Here is a 19,586-nt window from a genome sequence, read left to right as displayed (position 1 = left end):
GCTATATTGTCAGGATCAGGGTTAGTGGACCCACTGAACCACCTTGAGCGAGTGACACCCTCTTCATGCTCCAGTTCAGAATTCGGCAGCGCGACATGCGCGGCGCTCGATTTAAAGGGCCAGCACACCAGGAATTATATAAAAGCCGGCCACTTCCTGCAGTCACCACTGGATCTTTGTGTTTCATGCCTCTGAGAAAGCTCCCCTGTTATATTCCTGCATTCCTGTTTGTTTTTGCGTTCTTGTGTGTTCCAGCGTTCCTGTGACCCATTCCTGGTTTCCTGTTCCCATCTGTCTGGACCTACCGTTGCTGAACCCAGATTAGACTTGACCTTGCATCTCTTCCGCCTGCCCTGACCCTGAACCTGACCATGAGACTGTCTCCTGCTAAGGTACCTCGAATGCCACAGGGGGCTAGTCGCACCTGTGGCCCCTTGATGGCCGCATCAAGACCACCCTGCTCTGTGGGCTCTGGTGAAGACCAGGTGCCACTTAGATTCCGGTCCCAGGTGTCGGCTAATACCACCTCCCCCGGTGGTCCAGAGGATCCACTGATCCTGAATCCGGACACTGTTTTTCACTAGAGCCCGCCGCAAAGCAGGATGGACTTTCTGCGGCAGGATACCACCAGGTGTTTCCACAGGTGCTACTTTGGTCGTGGTGGTGGCCAAGGCGAGGTACAGAATTGTGAGGCAAAGACAGAGTCATGGTCAGACATAAGAACAGGACATGCAGCACAGGATTGAGGTCAGGGTTAAGGTGAAAGGTCAGGGCTGGCGGCAGATGAACGGGGAACGGAACGGAATCAAGGTCACAATGGGAAATCACTATAGACACACAGGGTAACATTAGGAAAGCTTTCTCAAAGGTACGAGGCAGAAAGATCCGACAGAGGACACAGGAAGGGGCTGGCAATTTGTCAGGGCCCAACTATTGGTGCACTGGACCTTTAAATTTTACACGCCACTGGAGCAAGGGGAGGTAAGTGAGGCTGCAGACGGGATCCAGGGGCAAAGGGAGGTACACGGGTGCACCTGCAACCCAGGACATGCTTCGCAGGAGCACCAGTGACATATGAAACCTTTGGGCCTTTTTTACTACATGCCACTTGGATACTGTAGGGATTCAATCACTAGGTAGATAAACAGAATACGAAAGTCCAGAGCAACACAGGGGAACAAGAAAACTAATTTTAAGGGTGTTCACGTGCCCCAAGATACATGGAAATATCCAGCTGGCCTTAAGAAAGGTCCTGTGTAGACAGAAAGGTTTATTCTAGTATCACCGGCATGTATTTTAAAAAAAAATAATAATTTGATAAATAAATTAGAAATTTAGATGTGATAAAAAGCCTAACCTTTTTATATATAAATTTAAGGTAAACAAAACAAAAGTACCTCTTCCTGGATTATTGCTTTGTATTTTTTCACATAAGATGGGGTCTTTGGAGGCCGTGGTGGTGGGAACTGGACATGGTTTTCATATCTTCTAACCATAAAATATTCCTCTTCATTAATTTCTTCTAAGTTAGTTTTTGTTGGAGAAGAAGATACTTTTCCATTAAAAGGACCCATGATTTGAAACGAAATGTTTAGCCGGAACACTGGAATTTCCCAAACATCTTCAGGTTTGTCGCATAAACTAACAAGTAAGTATGAGTCTGTAATCTGCTCTTCCAGTGTTAACACAGATGTGTTGGCTAAAAGGTCTTCTCCCACTGTGAACAAGTCCCTCACTGAGACCTTTACATTCAGAGGCAGCTGAAAATTTTTGCAAAGTTCTGATATGGAATATTGTTTGTCATCATGCACAATCTCCATAAAGCCACCTTCTACATATAGTGGAAGAATGATATTTACACAGTTTTCATCTTTTCCTTTTGTAAATTCCAGGGTGTCTACAACAGTTTTTGTTCCTTCACAGAAGATTTCACAGGACTTAAGCTCCTTCACTTGCAACATGTCTCCAACATTTAGAGAGGAAAATTCTTCATGTATTGAATGAAATGATTTTGTTGCTACGACATACAGCTCGACCCTTTCTTTCTTGGCAATATTTAGGTCATAAACAGTTGGGAAGTATCGAGGCCTTCTCTTAAATTTTCCACTGTAGCATGACGGAATTAGAAAATGTCTCTTAGGAGTGCCAGAACTTGATTCCGTGGCAATTATTCGATCAGCTTGATACTTTTTATGAACAATGATTTTTTTACCACATCTCAGTGCTTTGTAAGCCTTGCAGTATTTCAATGGTCCTTCTAGAATTTCGGCAAGTAATGGAAATTCATTGGTAGTTTTTTGAAACATATCGTGGGTGTTTAGTATTTGGGTGAAGAGTTTTATATGACAGTGTTGGGTAATATCTAAAACTTCTACATCCAGGTCCGATGAGAGATTGAAAAACCCTCCATCTGCAATTAGAAAGAAATGGTTCATTATTATGGTGTAATTATTAAAAATCTATTAATATTCTTGTTTACCCTCTATAATGATGGATTTTAAACACTAGAACAGTTTACATTTCAATGGTATTGGTGGTTATTGAGAAGCCATGTAGGTAACAAAGCAACACTTTAATTACATTATATCCAAAGGATTGTGTCAATGGTTCCCAAGAGTCATAATTATTTTACAATTCACATCACAGAAGGCATTGGCTAAGAAATGGTCCTTCTATGGTACTATTCTTTCACATTCAAGTTAAACAGTACATGAAAAGGTAAGGAGAAAGGGCCCAATGGACTAAATAATACATATTATAAAGTGTAGGAATGCTTCTTGCAAGCATCTCAATCAATAAGTAAATACCTACAGATGTTCCCCACTCCTTTCTTTTTCTCTTGGCTGGACATGTCCAAGTGTCCTGGCTTTGCCAGGGCAGCCCTTAATTTCTTCAAATTTGGGCATGTTACTGTCTAAAAAGGGAAATGAGCTTGTGAAACCTTGCCCACCTAGATAAGGGGCGGGACCACTATTATACACGACATCTATATCTATATCAACATCTACACAACACTATTATACACAACATCTTTATCTTAAACTTATCTCATGTAAAGTATGGGTTCTCCTTGCTTATTATACTTACACTGTGTCAGGGTCTTTATTTCATAGACAGGTTTTAATACTAGCATTCCTTTGATGAAAGCACTGTAGAAATGTTTTTGACTACTATTTCCTGTAATATCTTTTAGTATCACAGTCCTGGTCCTGTTTCTTGGAATTTTCCAGTCTAAAATCTCTTTCATTGTATATATTTTTTCATCGTGGCACTCATAAAACTCTCCAATATGGGACATAGGTAAAACGAGTGAGAGATTTGCTCCCCCTATTATCACAGTACATCTGACTGACTTGATTCCATTTATTTCTTCTACAGAGTTGAATATGATTTCTGTGCCTTTATCTATCGTTATGTCCCCTACATGAAGCTTAGAATTGCTGTACAGAGTTGGTTGTAAGGATCCAATGGGTAGTGTCTGTGCAATCTCTTGAATGGAGTTATATGGTTTCTTATCAGCAACAACTGTAAACAAACCTACAAGGGACACAGATAAATGAAAAGTTTTTATATTGGTAAGCTGGTTTCACAATGGTAAAGTCAATTATTTATTTTTAACTATATAAACAAGATAACTAGCTTTACATACCAGATCTTGGACACAGGGGCTTAACTAGCAGAGGGAGGACCCATATAAGCCTTCTGAATAGGGCCCCCCTTCCCCCATTAAATAATATACATATTTTCATGTATACACACGTGAGTTACAAGCACACACATTTATACACCTATATATGCACAAACCATTTATATACTTATATATGACACATACAGTTCTTCACTCATACATTTATCCAATCTTATACATTATACATTTATACACTTATACATACAATATATACCTGTTGTACACACATACAGTATATATACTTCTTATACACACCAACAGCGTTTCCACATCAAATACACACATAAAGTATATACATTTTACATATACACACATACAATACCATTAGAGATGAGCGAGTATACTCGTCCGATGCTCGTTCGAGTATTAGAGTACTTGGAACGGCTCGTTGCTCGGACGAGTATTTCCCCTGCTCGAGATCGAGCATTTAATTAAGAAAAGACAGTGAACACAGTGAACAAAGGATCATTTAAGTGAAGAACACAGTGAAGAACAAATTGCAGTTTGGAATATCTCCTTACTTAGCCGAAGACACGAGTGCCGATGCTGGATCAGGCATGCAGGAGTGGAGGCTGAAATAGAGCTGCGCTGGAGCGGGCATGGAGAAACGGAGCGGGCATCACCGAGCGGGTATGGAGGAGCGGGGGCTGGAGCGGGCATGGAGGATTGGAGTGGGCATGGAGGAGCGGGCATCACGGAGCGAAGCGGGGCTGGAGCAGGCATGGAGGATCGGAGCGGGCATGGAGGAGCAGAGCGGGGCTGGAGCGGACATGGAGGATCGGAGCGGGACTGGAGCGGGCATGGAGGAGCTGGCATCATGGAGCGGGGCTGGAGCAGGCATGGAGGATCGGAGCGGGCATGGAGGAGTGGGCATCACGGAGCGGGGCTGGAGCAGGCATGGAGGAGCGGAGCGGGCATCAACTGAGCGGGTATGGAGGAGCGGAGCGGGGGCTGGAGCGGGCATGGAGGATCGGAGCGGGCATGGAGGAGCGGGCATCACGGAGGGGAGCAGGGCTGGAGCAGGCATGGAGGATCGGAGCAGGCATGAAGGAGCGGGCATCACGGAGCGGGGCTGGAGCAGGCAAGGAGGATCGAGCGGGGCTGGAGCGGGCATCAAAGAGCGGAGCGGGGCTGGACCGGGCATGGAGGATCGGAGCGGGGCTGGAGCAGGCATGAAGGTTCGGAGCGGGGCTGGAGCGGGCATGGAGGATCGGAGAGGGCATGGAGGAGCTGGCATCACGGAGCAGAGCAGGCGGACCGGGCATGGAGGGTCGGAGGGGGGGTTGAAGCGGAGGCTGGAGTGGAGCAGGGCTGGAGCAGGACCAACAGCACAGAAAGAACACAGTGAAGAACAGATTGCAGATATGCCGAACATCTGCTAACTTATCGGAAGACACGCGTGCCAAGGGTGTTCTTCACAATAGTATGTGAAGAACAATATGTGTGAAGAACACATTGCAGATGTATGGAAACATCTGCAATTTGTTCTTCACACATATTGTTCTTCATATACTATTGTGAAGAACATCGTTCTGCATGCGTGTCTTCCGATCAGTTAGCAGATGTAAGGAACATCTGCAATGTGTTCTTCAATGTGTTCTTTCAGTGAAAACATCTGTAAACATCTGCAAACATCTGCAATGTGTTCTTCTTTAGTATTCTTTCAATGTGTTCTTTCAGTGAAAAATGCTCGAGTCTCCCATTGACTTCAATGGGGCTCGTTATTCGAGACGAGCACTCGAGCATCGGGAAAAGTTTGTCTCGAATAACGAGCACTCAAGCATTTTAGTGCTCGCTCATCTCTAAATACCATACATAGACATACAGCAAATGCACACAAATACAGTATTTACAAAAGCCATATATACAAACACATACAGCAAATATACACATGCATACAGCATGCACATAAATTGCAGGAATTAAAGATAAGACATTCTAGTCCTCTCCCCAAAATGTCTTATTTGAGCTTCCAATTCAGGTGTGTACTGTGGAAAAAGTGCATTATTATATACTTATTGTGATGAACAATGTGCAGAATAACATGTATAAAATGGTACACATCCCCCATTCTTTAGTGTGCCGGGCCCCCTACCACTGTAGTTACACCCATGCTTAGGCAGTATTTTGCAATCTTGCTTTCAAGTCAAAAGTAGAAACTAATCTATTTGTCCATAATTTTTGTCAATTGCACTTATAGGCTCTGTAAATGTTTCTGATACTAGACACTGGCAAGATTAGCACTGTTTATGGAGGCATATATATCAAATCTTACCAGACTAGGGACAAGACTACTGAAATCTAAATTATATGCATACAGGAATAGAAGACCATATACTCTTTAAATTGCGACATTGGCAAACCTTAAAAAATTTTCCCTTTATTATGTACTGTATCTTTTTTTTAAATGTGGTAATCTTCCAGTATAAATCAGGTAGGCAGCAAGGGAGAACAATAGAGCCAAACAGGGAGAGCATCTCCACCCAGCCAGAGTGAGAAGCCACCCCCCCCCCTCTCTGAAGGTGGAACAGTCACACCAGGTCTGCAAGAAATCATTCCAATACCATTCACAGAATCCATTCTTTTATTATATACAATTAAAATTTCATATCCATTGCAATTTACATGTTCGCTTATGCAGTTTGAGCACCTCTTTGCCTTTATTTTTAGCATGGAAGAAGTTGCCTGTACATCCGGAGTCATCAGCCAGGAGCTCCTCCATGCTCATAGTATAGTATAGTATAAGGTTGGAAAATGTCCATCCAGCCTAAACTATAAGAATGAAACAAATGTTTTTTCCCCTTAAACCGTGATATTTTTGCCCTAAAGAACAGCATCCAGTCTTCTCTTGAAGATGTACAAAGAATCCGCCATAACAACCTTCTGTGGCAGTAGGTTCCGCACTCAGAGAATTTGTTACAAAACCCATTTTGATGTGGGATGTGGCAAGGAATATGTAATATGAGATCATAAAACATGTGTAGTGTGTTATACTGCAAGATATGACTATAATTGGAAATTACCTGGGAAATCAGGTGATAACTCTGCTGCAGGCATCTTGGTATATTCATTGCATGATGCTATGACTTTCTTGACTTTTATCTCCGTTATTTTGATAATATCTCCAGTTGAAAGAGAGCATTCATTTCCAGCAAGGTCATAAAGGGAACCTGGATAATAAGAAGAGAAACAAGTCAATGTTAACCATGGAATTAGATCATTTGAAAGTCATTTCCTTTTAACTGCTGCTAAGTTTCTTCAGTTTTACTGAGACTTACAAGCCTGGTAAGTTGTCAATCTAAGGGTTATTCCCCTACTTATATTTCACCATATGAAATCCATTTTCAGAATTCAACCTACACTGATTGTTCCTACTAGGACTTCATACTATTTTACCACTTAATACTGCACCACATTTTTCCTGCAGAGACCACTTTAGTGAAAATCCAACTATGCATAAAGAGGAACCTGCACAGCTCGATTATGTAAAGATATGATATAATATAAATTGGAGCCAACACACTAATATGAACTATGAACAATTTCAAAGAAGACAAAATAAAGTGTGTATAGGCAAATATATACAAAACTTTATTTCATTTATATAGGTAAGCCACGCAACTCAAATCCGGACATTTAAAAACACCTTAAAAGTACGTACCATATTTTTGGACTATAGGGCGCACCGGATTATAAGGCATGCCATCAATAAATGCCTGCTAAAATGTCTAGGTTCATATATAAGGCGCACCTGATTATAAGGATGAATGACCAGCAGGTGGCAGGCCTGTGCACAGTTCAATGCAGCTCTTGTCTGTAAGTGCAGTTCATACATAAGGTGCACTGGACTATAAGGTGCACGTTTGATTTCTGAGAGAATCAAAGGATTTGAAAAATACGGTGAGTACATATGACAAAGACCCATGTATGTGACCCTAATAAGTCAATACAGCTTACTCTGCACAAAAAGGTCCTAATTAGAGATGAGCGAGCACTAAAATGCTCGGGTGCTCGTTACTCGAGCCAAACATTTCCCGATGCTCGAGTGCTCGTTTCGAGTAACGAGCCCCATTGAAATCAATGGGAGACCCGAGCATTTTTCAGTAAAATTATAAACTGAACGAGCACAGTGAAAGAACACCGTGCAGAACAGATTGCAGATGTTTGGGAACATCTGCGATCTGTTCCGGAGACACGCGTGCAGAACGGTGTTCTCCGCAATAGTATTTGAAGAACAATATGTGTGAAGAACAACTTGCAGATGTTTGGAAACATCTGCAAGTTGTTCTTCACACATATTGTTCTTCAAATACTATTGCGGAGAACACCGTTCTGCACGCGTGTCTCTGGAACAGATCGCAGATGTTCCCGAACATCTGCAATCTGTTCTGCACTGTGTTCTTTCACTGTTTTCTTCAATTAAACAATTAAATTAAATGTTTTAATTGTATCTTTTTACTGTTCTTCACTTTTTTTTTTTAATTAAATGCTCGTTATCGAGCAGGGCAAATACTCGTCCGAGCAACGAGCCGGTCCGAGTATGCTAATACTCGACCGAGCATCAAGCTCGGACGAGTATACTCGCTCATCACTAGTCCTAATACCATATGCCATATTTGTACAACAAATACTGTGATCACACAAAATATAAGCCTGATAAAGTTATGAAGTTCCACAGCATAATAAGTGACACAGGATAGATTGGATGGCACAGCCTAAGGGATTATTCACATTTGTTATTTGCATATTGTGAGTATATGCCCCATAAGTTCTGTCGCTTAAAGTGACTTCCTCAGGGGTCCACTCCCTAATCATTGCTTACCCAATAGAAACAATTCACGTACCTTGCTTGTCAAATAAATACACATGTGCATGTATCTGGCGCATTGCTGGTGAATCAATAACAAATCTCGACAAAACATCTCAAATCTCGTGAGTTCCAACAAGCAGACAGTTAGGCGAATGTGTCAAAGATGAATAGTAGCTTTGCAACTAGTTAAATATAATAGCATCGTAAGTATTTCATTATGTGCAAGCACAAGAGATCAGCTCTAGTCCAAAAAGAAAGTATGATGGTACATTATACGTTTGCGTCCAAAATAAGGTATAACTTTCTTGAAGTAAGTTGTGAAAAAACAGCTTTACCAGACCTTGTAATAATTATGGCATGGCGCTGATGCCCAGATGTTTTGTGGCAAATGCTTGCATCAATTATAATTAAGATGCTTGGACAAGTTTTCGTTCATAAAATCTGACCCCCACATGGGGGGTACATTTATCATACGCTGGCGCCCTAGCGTATGATTGCCCCGCCGCTGCATAGTCGCAGCGGGATACATCAAGAGGCGGAAGCCTCTTGAAGTATCGGGGCAGGAGGCTACGCCGCATTTATTCTACGCCAGGCAGGGCAGCATCGGAGCCGGCATGAAGGCCTGAAGGAGGGGGAGAGGGCTAAATAGTTGCAAGTGCTAGCATTTGTGATTATTTAAGGGCCTCTGCGCCACTGATGTGGCGCAGAGATCCTGATAAGTATGCCACATGGTCCCAGATTCTCAGACAGTGCATGACAATATGACTAAGCTTTATTGTTGCTTTATCACATAAAATATCAATAAAATGCATTTAAGTTGGTGTTTTAAAATGAGGAGTAATTCAAGGATTCTGAATACGTTTTATGTGTGTGCACATATTTTATATGTCTCAGTAACTATCACTTCTATTGTTTGTAAAATCATTTCTTTTTAATACAATCCTTATTTCTTTGTCCGTGGTGCAGGAAAAATAATGGGGGACAGGAGTGATTTAAAATTGTATCTATTCATTTCTTTTGCGCCTTCCAACATAATTTTTCTTGTTATCTTGTTTTTTGTGGTATGCGATGCAGTGATACTATAGCTGCAAGGAATTTTCTACATTTCTCATCTTTTGAGATTCACAAGAGAATTTCTGTTATGTAGAGTAATGTGATTCCTGAAATGGTTGATAAACAAAAACTGTGTCTTTAGAACGGTGTTGCTTAACTTGTGCCTCTCTGGTCTATGGCTGTCAGGAAATGTAGGGAGTTGTGGCTTTGCAACAGCCAGCTAACCACAGTTTTGAGAATTCTTCATTATAAGGTAGGATTTTACACTTTAATGCTGTCATAACTATTTATCTATTTGTCACTTTCAACACCATGCATTCCTCCTTCTATTGTTGTCAAGACATAGTTGTCAGGATCAGGTTAGGAGACATGGCTTTGCAACAGCCAGATAGTGTCAATATAGCAGGATGTTAACAAACAGTTAAAATGTAGCATTTATTTGAACCTCATAAAAAATTTTTATGATAAAATTATGCCAATCACCATATCCTTAAAAGTTGTATCAAATACAAAGTATGCAAAAAAATAAAACAGAGCATTCTCCAGTGAGAATGCCATTTAAACAAAATGCATGTTAGAACAGTATATCAAATCCATACACGGAGCCAGGGGGTGGGTAACAAGCAAGAAAAGGGGAAGTCTCACTAGAATGTAGAGGGATCAATGAGTGTGCCAATTCTGTCCTTGTGAGGAACACCTCTCTATCCCTAGTCTTATAAAGAGTACCTATCATCCTATATGTTTTTTGCTCTCCGAGCCTCCCCCAATGGGCCCAGTCGTTACGCCCCTGGCAAATTGACAGAATTCTGCCGTATACTGTATGTGAAAAGTGCACCCAAAAAAAAAACTGGCGCACGATGCACATTATTGAGGCAAACTGCCAGTAGTGCAATTAGCATCACTTTTGATAAATGTGGGTCATTGTTTTATCAACTAACAAAATTGGAAAAAAAAAGTGTAAAGCCACAAGATAACAATTCTTTTAATTCTACAAGTACAGCATGCACCTAACTAGATACATTTGGTATCACTAAAATCGTAATCTTCCACAGAATAGATTTAAGTTATCATTTACACTGCATGTGAATGCCATAAAGATAATATATGGAAACAAACCCCAAAGAATTGAAGAATTCATGATTATACATAATTGCACCAACTACAACTCATCTTACAGAAAACAAACTCTCATAAATAATTGTCAAAGATATCATTCTTGAGGCCCAAAATATCTGTATAATGTTAAAAATGCCATGAAAACTGTTGTATTTTTCTAAAATATATATAGTGCAACCATCCGAATATCACACCAAGCAGGTATTTTACCAGAAATGGGTTTAAGTTTCATAGGAAGTTGCTTCACACAATGACAAGTGAGTCAAAAGTATGTTTCAGATGTTTGACAGATCTGTTTTCAGGGCTACAGTAACTTATTATTCTGTAAAATACATCAGTTGAATAGTGTATATATGTATATATATATATCATATATAGGGGCACATTTACTTACCCTTCCCTTGCGCGATCCCCAATCCGGAATGACCGGCGATAATGAACTCTGCCGCGATTCACTTAGATCATGCGCCCAATATCCTGCATGTGTGGCTTCCCCGATCAGGTCAGCCGGAGTTCACCATCTTCCTCCCGGTGTATGTAAGTGCTTGGCTTGCAACACAATTTTTAAGTTAAATCCTGCGGTTTGTCCGAATCGATTGGATCGTCCGACGGAACAACCACCCGCCCCCCCCCCCCCCCCCGCCCTGATTTGTGTTGCATGAAAGCCGGCGCGATTGTGACAAAATCCGATTGTGTGCAACACAATCCTCTTTTCAAATTGAAAAATGTTGGAATATCTGACGTTTGTGTGATCTGCGGACCCTTAGTAAATGAGCCCCACAGTGCAGCATCAAGGGTGAGAAATTAATGGGGCATATTTACTAAGGCTCCGCACTGCGCATTTTCGTCGGGTTTCCCGACTATTTCCAATTTGCGCCACATTTAATTAGGGTTTTTGGTGCACCAGATCAAATTTTGCATGCGACACAAATCGGGGCGTGACCGACAGACAACCCAACTGATTCGGACTAAGCGCGGGATTTAGAATTCAAATGGTGTCGCAAGACAATGCACTCACATACACCGGGAAGAAGAAGGTGAACTCCGGCGGACCTCAGCGGGGAAGCGACACATGCAGGAAAATGGACGCACGATCTTGCCAGACTTCATCCTCGTCTGAGAATGCACCTCGGGATTGCGACAGGACCTGGTAAGTAAATCTGCCCCTTTATGTTGTTATAACCTAGTTGCATTACAAATAGATGTTCTTTAGGCTAGGGATTATAGAGAGAAATCTTGTTTATGAATATCTACAATAAAATATCTATATCAACAATGGAGCTCCAATCTATGACAGCTACTAAATCCTAGATTTGTGTTTCTGGCACATGGAGGTCAAGTGCTGCACATAGTTTATAAAGAGGCATACTTCTTAATAAATTAGGCATATTCGGCAACAGGATAGAATGCAGTCTACTGTATATATTTCTGAAATATGACTATAAATAAGTGAATGTAGTTAATAATAATAATTCCTTTATTTATATAGTGCCTACAGATTACGCAGCGCTCCACAGAGCTTGCAAATCGATCACTATGTTTTTGGAGTGTGGGAGGAAACCGGAGTTTCCACCAGCCATACTGCTTTGTTACCTTTATATTTGGTATCCGGGATGTTTTCATGTTAAAGGACATCTGTCCTTTAACTAGGACCAGATAGATCTATAGAATTAAACTATAACTTAATGGCATATTGACAAAGATTAAAAGCCATTTCTCAAGTGAAAGCTGGCTTAGTTATGATTCCTATTTATAAAGGAAACCACATTGCATTGGTTTATAATTGGCAATAGCTCCTATGTCTTTCAAACCTATTGGCACACAATGAGGTTTGTCATAATCTGCCCAGTCATTTGTCATTTTTGCTGGGGAACGCTGTATGCATGTTACAAATAGTGCTTTATAGTAAATTCACCAGAGGGAATACAAAACAAATTCTAACAACTGAAAATTATCAATTCATACATCACCATAAATTTAATATGTGAACAAGAAAAGAGAACCTGATTTTTTTCATCAATCCTCACCTATAAATGGGAAAGGAAAAGTTCATGAATAAATTCTGTACCCCAAAATAGTACTGAAAAATTTGAAAACGAAACCATCAAAAAAACGGACCCTCACAAGGTCAGAATATTTATTTTTTAATTATGGCTTTTAAATGTGATGGTGAAAAACCCCAAAAGTGCTTAGAATAAGACCCTAAATGTAGCAGCCATTAAGGGGTTACAAAGAATACACATTTGAAATTAAATAAAAAGTAATATATTATAAACAGGCATTTTAAAAATAATTTTTGCAAGTTTGTCTCTTTATTAAACTTAAAATTAAATGTTACAGGTCCTGCTTTTGAACTATATAAAAACCCAATCTATCAAACAAAAATAAAATAAAACTTTAAATAAAAGTTGTTAACCTTTGATGTTTACATCTATTCAGGTAATACAAATGTTCAAATATTCCAACTGTAAAGAACAATTATTTTTATATTGATGTCTTAAAAGCCTTTTTCCACATGAAACGTGTGTTTGGTGATTTGTACAGTTCCAGTTAGCAAATAGATCACATGTCAAGTCAGTGTTACTGTATTTCCAGTAGCACTGACTAATATGCTTCAGAGTCAAGAGCAATATGGCTCAGTGGTTAGCACTACAGCCTTGCAGCGCTGGGGTCCTGGGTTCAAGTCCCATCCAGGTCAACATCTGCAAAGAGTTTGTATGTTCTCTCCATGTTTGTGTGGGGTTCCTCCAACACTCTAAAACATACTGGTAGATTGCTTAGAGTGTGAGCCCCATTGGGGATAGGGACTGAATTGGCAAACTCTGAGAAGCGCTGCGTAATCTGTGTTTGCTATATAAATAAAGGAATTATTAATTATTATTAGGAGTATGCATAAGTAATGGGACCACACAACACCCCTTTAAATTAAATTAGACAAACCCATAAGAAATAAGTAAGGAGTGAAAAATAAGATATAAAGAATGAAAACTTTATTGTAGATTGACAATAATAATAACAGTAGTTTAAAAGATAGGCAAACAGATAAGATAACAAACAGACAAAGGAATCTTACAATGGACCGGGTGTAACCATAGTGTAAACAAGTGATAAATGCTCGTATATGCAGTTAAAGTGCTTAGTTAATGAGACCAAAAACAGTCAACCTAAATGGTAAGAGCAAAAATTGTAAACATGCATACAAACCACGGACCAAGGAAGAAGGCACAGCCCCGACACGTGTTTCGCCACTAAATGGCTTCCTCTGGGGGACTCCCCCAGAGGAAGCCATTTAGTGGCGAAACACGTGTCGGGGCTGTGCCTTCTTCCTTGGTCCGTGGTTTGTATGCATGTTTACAATTATTATTGTCAATCTACAATAAAGTTTTCATTCTTTATATCTTATTTTTCACTCCTTACTTATTTCTTATGGGTTTGTCTAAGTATAAAAGAAGTTATATCGGTTGGCCACCTCGAAATGTTGTAGGTTTTATGAATTTGGTAACAAAAGTAGCAGGGGCCTAGCAAGAGCCCTGCAGGTTGAGAAATCATTAAGCTTCATTCTGGAAGACCCAATTACAAATGAAACGCTGACCTCCAGCTCTCATGTCAGAATTCTCAGAGGTTTCTGCTCTACACCACTATGACATGGCCTTTCCATTATCTGTAATGTCATACAAAGACCTCCTCAACCTCCTCCACAGGTTCCTTTTACAGTGGGAACTTGATGTTCAGGTGATGTTCATGCCAGATCTAATGGAGCAATTCTTCTCCTTAGCTCACAAATCATCTATCAACTCCAGTTTTCAGAAATATAATTATAAATTACTGTCTACTGGTTAGAGGTGTGGACTGGAGGAAGGCATGTTCTTCCACATCTTCTGGTCCTGCCTAATTCTGACACCCTTTTGGGATGCTGCCAGCTATCAGGCAGATTGTGGACTACACCCTGTCTCTTGACGCGGCTCTTTTCTCCTTCAGGACTGCAAGATCTCCATCCAAATGAACAAGCATTCCCTTCTTTGTTTTTTTGTAATGGCAGCATGTTCATGTATTGTGTTCCTCTGGCTTTCAAAGGTCAACGACATAATGCGCATGGAGGAACTAACCAGCTCAGCCAGTGACACATTTGAGAAATTTCACACGACCACTGGACCCTGTATAGGCAGTATAGCTTACTGAATTATCCTGATCACTGGTGACTAGTTGCAGGTTTACTTCCAACCGGTGGACGCTCCAACTTAGCTGCGATTCTTTCCATTCTCCGCTTTTCCCCATCCCTCACGAGACATGATCTTACTTTGCCCATCTCTTTCCTCTCTCCTTTCTACTCACTTTTTACTGGGTTAATCTATTCTTTCCTTTCCTCACTCTTGGCCTCCTTGACTTGTTGGTGGCCAACATACTCTACCAGTCCATTTTTTGTTGTATTCCAAACCTGAATGCCGTTTAGCGGTTCTGTTCTACATTTGTTTTTCTTTCTTGTGTATATTTTTTGTCTTGGCTTGTTTATATTTGAAAACATTGTATATATAAAGAATTTAAAAAAAAATTGTAATGTGTCTAAGTGTTGGTGGCAGGATATTGGGTTTTTACCAATGTAAATCTAGTAAAAGTTCTACACTGTTGTTTTATATGTGAAGTGGAGCCTCCTGTTTTTTACCTCATCTGCCAGAAATTTCTGACCATAATATGGCTGCTGATAGTGAGTAATGTGATGCTATCTGTCCATGAACAGTTGCCCTACGATTGACCGAAATCCTTTGAAGGAAATCTACCATGAAAACCAACCATGGATAATCCAGGGGCACTTACTCATAGATCCAGGCACCATGATTGTGTTAATCTTCTTATATTTGTTCTCCATCGTCTCCTTCCATCTAAAATCAACTTTTTAAAATTATGCTAATTAGCCTGAAGGGCTGCTGTGTTCTCAGAGCTCCCCTGTGCATCAGATTCACAGGTTGTCACACTCCCCCTCTGCTCCTCCTAAGTACTCTGTCTGATGGACTCTCACTGCAGCACATGACGTTTCAGCACACGGTGGGAGGGGGAGGTGCTCCTTGCACACATGCAGGGGCTCTGGAAACTGCCCCAGTACTTAACTAGGTTCATTGGCATAATTTTAAAACTTGATTTTAGAAGGAAGGAGGTCATAGACAACAAATATGGGAAGATTACCACAGTCATGGTGTGTGGAGTAAACGTCGGTGGTTTACCCATGCTTGATATTGATGGTAGATTTCCTTTACAATACTCTTCTTAAAGCAAATTCCACCTGCAATTTTATTTGCCTAGAAATAAGTATAAGAATAGTCAATCCAGCAATTTTTCTGAATGTGTTAATCCTGTCAGATAAAGTTGAATAGGCTCAGCCTTAATCGTTGCAATAAAATGCGTTATATGGAACATAAACACCACTGTTCTATCCATGATATGAGGTCACAAATGTCTAGAGGTAACTAATACACAGTTTATCCATCAGAATGACCCTTGTTATCACATTGTTATACTTAAGAATCCAGGATTGCTTTTTGCTTTGCCACGGGTTGTGAGTTTTTACTTTCAATGCTGGCAGCATTGCCACTGGAGGAAAGAACCTGGTAAAAGTTAATGAGGCTTAACGTGTCTAGACTGCAGTCACTATTTCATTGACTGCAAAACACAGAACATTCTCTGTCACAGCCACTGCATATCTCATCCGGTGATTTTTTTTTTATTATCTCCCAGTGACAGTCAACAGAAAACATATTAGTTAATACTTTAACATTAATAATAGGATTTGTGCTTTTGAAGTCAACAATAATGGCCCACATTTCTTAGGAACAAAAAAAATATTCCACACTAAAGGCTTCAGGCTCTTGGTATATCAAGCGCATTCACACATAATGTATAGCAAATGTCTCTAGCCTTCCCCAGCCAACTCCCAGCCCTCTCAGTGCAACTTTTTCAGGGTGTACAAACCGTGATAAATTTAACCAAGAACTATATTGGGGTGCAATATTAAAGAATTGCCATACCCTCTAGACTCAAAAAATAGATTACTAGCTGTATACCATCGGCATTTCCCAGAGTAGTAAATAGCTGCTTTTAGCTGAACAAAATAGAATTTTTGCACATAAAAATCACAAATCAAAAAAAGACATTTTATTATGAGAAAATAAAAAAATAATAATTTCAATTCTTATACACTACAGATACGCAATACACATTAACTAAATAATTGTCCAGGTAAGTCCTCAGCCCTGGATTTGACTGGAGTATAACATATGATTTAATGTGGGTATTTGAAAACCTTACACATAAGCTGAATGGTAATGGCAGATTGATACCCAAGTCAAAACCAGCTGTGATGATTACAGTTATAGAAGTGACTAGAGTATCTTAGATGATAAAAGCATTTTATCATCATAAGCATTTTCACATATTACGTACCATATATACTTGAGTATAAATCAAGTTTTTCAGCATAAAAAAATGTGCTTGAAATCCCTAAATCGCTTAAACTCGAGTCAATTAAAATAAAGAGTGTACTCACCTGCCTACGCCCACCGGCAGGTCCTCTTCCATACATTGCGGCTCCGGCATCGGCTCTGTGTCCCTGCGCTATCCATCGCAGGCACCATGACGTCAGCCGCACGCTGACATTCTAATGTGTGACCAGCAAGTGGCTGACGTCACAATGTCTGTGACAGACCACGCAGGAACACAATGCCGGAGCCGCAATGGATAGAAGCGGACCTGCCGGGGGGGATGTCGGAAAGCGAGTACACTTTTTGTTTATTTACTACAGGCTTTATATTGGGGCAGGGGCTGCAGGCTATATACTACAGGGCTGGCAGGCTATATATGACAGGGGCTGGCAGGTTATATAATACAGGGGCTGGCAGGTTATATAATACAGGGGCTGGCAGATTATATAATACAGGGGCTGGCAGGCTATGTAATACAAGGGTTGGCAGACTGTATACTATGAAAGGCTGGCTATATACTAGGGGGGCTGGCTGGATATATACTAGAGGGGCTGGCTGTCTGTATATTAGGAGGGGCTGGCTGGCTGTATACTAGGGGTGGGGGCTGGCTGGCTATATACTAGTGTGGGCTGGCTGGCTATATAATAGGTTGGCTGGCTTGCTATGTACTAGGGGGGGGCTGGCTGGCTAAATACTAGGAGGGGTGGCTACAGTATATACTAGAGGGGTCTGGCTGGATAGGGGGGCTGCAAGCTATATACTGAAAAGGCTGGCAGGCTATATGTTACAAGTAAATAGGTTTAACCAGATTTTTTGTGTTAAAATTAGGGGTCTTGGCTTATACTAGGGTCGGCTTATACTTGAGTATATACGTAAAATTACATATGATTTCACTTTACCTCAAACTACATTAACTCAAATCACGTCACATATTACCTCACATATCACCTTATATATTAACTCAAATACTACCTCACACATAAGCTGTTTATACTTATTGCCTATAGTCGCCAATCAAAGCTCAGAGCTCATAGTAATGTGCTTGGTTGCTAGAAGCTTGGCTGTGATTGGTGGCATTCTGCCATTGCTGGCATCCTGTAAATGGTGGTTAATAAGTGTGTTTTAGAAAGTGTGTGGTGTCTCAAAACCTAGTCTATGCTGTCCCAATTAGTCACACAGAGTGGCTCTACAAAATTTGGTTATTTTAACCCCTTCCCAACGCACCCCGACGCACGCATAGGCGCTGTCATCTTGGAGCGGCGATCCATTGCCATGACAGCTTTGGGTCTCACGAAGGCCCGAAGCTGTCTCGTTTTAACCCATTCATTACAATGTGCTGATAGGAGGACATGAATGAGGAGGAAAATCCCCATATACTGCCATACTGCAGTATATGGTAGGACCTTACAGACAACCTAGGGTTAAAGTAGCCTAGGGAGTTTGAAAAATAGTAAAAGTGAAAATAAAAAAAAGTTAAAAAAAAAAAAATTATAATGAAAATACCTAAAAATTCAAATCACCCCCCTTTCCCTAGAACTGATATAAATATTAATAAACAGTAAAAATCATAAACACATTAGGTATCGCCGTGTCCGAAAATGCCAGATCCATCAAAATATAGTAATGGTTTTTCACTGCGTTTAACCCGTGTAACGGAAAATAGCGCCCAAAGTCGAAAATGGCACTTTTTTGCCATTTTGAAAAATATAAAAAAAATTTATAAAAAGTGAACAAAAGGCTGTACTGTCCTAAATAGAGATGAGCGAACATACTCGTCCGAGCTTGATGCTCGATCGAGCATTGGCGTACTCGTAACTGCTCGTTGCTCGGACGAGTATTTCGCCCGCTCGAGAAAATGGCAGCTCCCGCCGTTTTGCTTTTTGGCGGCCAGAAACAGAGCCAATCACAAGCCAGGAGACTCTGCACTCCACCCAGCATGACGTGGTACCCTTACACGTAGATAGCAGTGGTTGGCTGGCCAGATCAGGTGACCCTGGGATAGACTACCCGCTGCCCGCGCTGCTCGGATCATTCTCTGTCTGGATGCCGCTAGGGAGAGAGCTGCTGCTGGTCAGGGAAAGCGTTAGGGTGTTCTATTAGCTTACTGTTAGGCAGGAGTGATTCTACAACAACTCAACAGCCCTTCTTAGGGCTACAATAACGTTATACTTTTTTTTTTTATTTGCTTGTGGCTGGGCTTGCTGGCACTAGTAGTGCAGCTAGTACCATATTGTGAGGAATTAGCAGGGGGACTTGCTACCGTTGTGTTTAGCTTTTAGTGACACACATATCCACCTCAAACACCAAAGTGGGACAATTTATTAGGGGTTTGATTTCAATTAGGCACAGTCTGCCAGTTTCTTTTTATTTTACGTTCATTTTTTTAATAACTCAGTGTCATCTCATCTTGCATAGTAGTGTGCTTTCATACTTGGCTAGAAAATAGCCA

The 19,586-nt window shown here is 40.8% G+C and overlaps 1 protein-coding gene across 2 annotated transcripts in view; it reads right to left on the bottom strand.

The window, feature by feature from the left end:
• Positions 1-19,586, bottom strand: part of THEMIS (thymocyte selection associated) — a 72,151-nt gene that overhangs the window by 38,838 nt on the left and 13,727 nt on the right. Inside the window, exons 1-4 of one of the 2 annotated variants that reach the window (XM_072141589.1) lie at positions 17,203-17,286; positions 6,712-6,858; positions 3,088-3,537; positions 1,398-2,410 (exon numbers count right to left, since the gene is read on the bottom strand). In XM_072141589.1, coding sequence (XP_071997690.1) covers positions 1,398-2,410; positions 3,088-3,537; positions 6,712-6,745 — 1,497 coding nt within the window. In that variant the 5' untranslated portion in view covers positions 6,746-6,858; positions 17,203-17,286. Of the gene's footprint in view, positions 1-1,397; positions 2,411-3,087; positions 3,538-6,711; positions 6,859-17,202; positions 17,287-19,586 lie in introns of those variants that run through there. The other variant, XM_072141588.1, reaches the window with a different exon arrangement.

This window comes from Engystomops pustulosus, chromosome 3 (genome assembly GCF_040894005.1).
Source record: "Engystomops pustulosus chromosome 3, aEngPut4.maternal, whole genome shotgun sequence".
Classification (NCBI taxonomy): domain Eukaryota; kingdom Metazoa; phylum Chordata; class Amphibia; order Anura; family Leptodactylidae; genus Engystomops; species Engystomops pustulosus.
This window is presented reverse-complemented; position numbering and strand designations above follow the sequence as displayed.